Genomic DNA, 2,102 nt, shown 5'->3' on the forward strand with positions numbered 1-2,102 from the left:
TTTTTTTACCGTTATTTCACTATTCTTCTCTTATAGGTGGACCCCACTTTTCTCCTAATGGTCAAAAAATCAATTTTCAAAATCACTCCCAAACAGGCTCTGAATTTTGTTTCAATTTGATCACCACTAACAATTTGATCACCATATCTAATCCTTTTCCCTTGTGATAGACATATTTTCTTACATTGAGCATTTTTATGTTATTTTTTTATATTGGTTGGACAATTATGCAAACTTAAAGTTTCAAAATGAAAGTCGTGCTATTAGATGCCGTTTTTAACATAGTGGATTAAGGCACTTACAAACCATATAAGGCAATGCGATTTCAAGAAGAACAATATAAAAGAATCCTAGTGTCCAACTCGTGAAATGTTAATATATGCTAAAATTGTATCATTTTCAACTTAACTATTTGAATATAGTGATAAACCCACGATGAAAAACCTTCTACTCCTGTCGTATGATGGTTAATTTCTATCATTTTTGTTTCGTGTAAATTAACATAAAATTTAAAATCTACAAAATTATAGTTGACTTCTCACTATCTCATTACCGTTTACTCTGTAAAAACATGTAACAGGGTAATAGGATTCAAACTTGAAACTCTGCAAAAGGTTCTATTCATAAAATCACATTACGTAAATAAAATATAAGTATGGACCAATTTTCCCAAAAATCAATAGTTTAGGGATTTGAACGTCAAAAAAACTTTCCAGAACCGAAATGTAATAAACATCATAGTTTAGGGACCGAAGTTGCAAAGTTCCCCTTCGTTTTATATGTGAATACTCGGGAGCGTTGGCGTAGTTTGCTCATTATCCAATCTAGGGTTTCATTAGATTCTCTCTGTCTCTCTCAATCACTGTTGAAGAGGAGCTCATCTATAATCAATCATCTGCAGATAATCATGACCGGGAAGGCTAAGCCTAAGAAGCACACAGCAAAGGAATTAGCGGCTAAGTTAGACGCTGCAACCACCAATCGCGGCGGAGGTAAGGCGGGGCTATCTGACCGCTCCGGTCACGATAAGGGCGGCCATGCCAAGCTGGAGTGCCCGCTCTGCAAGGTTACTGCACCCGACATCAAATCTATGCAGATTCACCATGATGCCCGCCATCCCAAGATCCCATTCGACGAGTCCAAGCTCAACAACCTCCACGCCAGCACCGTCGCCGACACCTCCAAGCCCAAGCCCGGCATTCGCGGTAGCTTGAAGAAGTGAATGTGCTCCGCCTGCTACTCTCGACGTAATATCATACTGCTATTGTTAATCTTTTACTGTCTTGTTACGGCTACTGGCGTTTTCAATAATAATTATATTGTGAACAATGTGCCATTACGGCTTTGTGTTGCTCTAGTTGTTTATTCTGGTGTTTGGTATTATGAATTTGATGTCAGTTTATATTATGTTGGTGAAAATATAGCTATTGCTCTGTGCGCATTATCTATTTATTTATCACAATTTTTCTTTATCTTGTCAGGAAGGAAAGCCAATTTTGTTATAACGTTGTACTTATGATAGGTAAAGTGATAACTGAAAATTCGCTCTCGGGTTAATATCTTTTTTCCTATTATTGCTACTATATCATGTGAACTCCAGCTTTTGTATATATGGGTAGGTCCATTTTCTTCTTTAATCGTTTGAAAAGTGTTATTGATCCGAGTCATCGGCTTTGTATTCATGTTGTTCTTAATTATGCTAATGTCTGTGTTATGGTTGAGATAACTAAATTTATGAGTGGATATTTGTTGTTCTTCAAATGGAGTGTTAATTCGCGCTGATAAGAGTTGGAATTGCTGTCAGGGTCTAATGTAGTTAAACTTGTTTGGTTTATCATGGTCGAGTGATTTATGACTCAGTTCAAAAGAATAAGAACACAAATAAAAAGACATGTAGATTGTTGGTTTGGTGAGGATAGTGTTCTTGATTCCTGTTCTGGTTATTTTCCAATTATTTTTCTTACATGACATATGCTAACAGTACCTGTATTTACTATTTAGGATTATAGTTTCTTCACTTGTCAAAAAGAGTTGTGGTTGACTGTGCATATTTTAATTTCTACGCTTATTAAATTGATATAATTTGCATTAATATGAGATAC

General features: G+C 35.9%; 1 protein-coding gene across 1 annotated transcript; it reads left to right on the forward strand.

Moving 5' to 3' along the window:
- The first annotated feature begins 791 nt into the window (after positions 1-791).
- On the forward strand, positions 792-1,472 carry LOC111378823. The gene has a single exon (XM_023002094.1). It carries the CDS (start codon positions 908-910, stop codon positions 1,220-1,222), a length of 315 nt encoding a protein of 104 aa, XP_022857862.1. The 5' UTR covers positions 792-907; the 3' UTR covers positions 1,223-1,472.
- Positions 1,473-2,102: the final 630 nt, after the last annotated feature.

Source organism: Olea europaea, unplaced genomic scaffold (assembly GCF_002742605.1).
Source record: "Olea europaea var. sylvestris unplaced genomic scaffold, O_europaea_v1 scaffold18733, whole genome shotgun sequence".
Lineage (NCBI taxonomy): Eukaryota > Viridiplantae > Streptophyta > Magnoliopsida > Lamiales > Oleaceae > Olea > Olea europaea.

Coding starts and splice junctions, on each gene's coding strand:
- LOC111378823 (XM_023002094.1), top strand. CDS start 908: ATGACCGGGAAGGCTAAGCCTAAGAAGCACACAGCAAAGGAATTAGCG.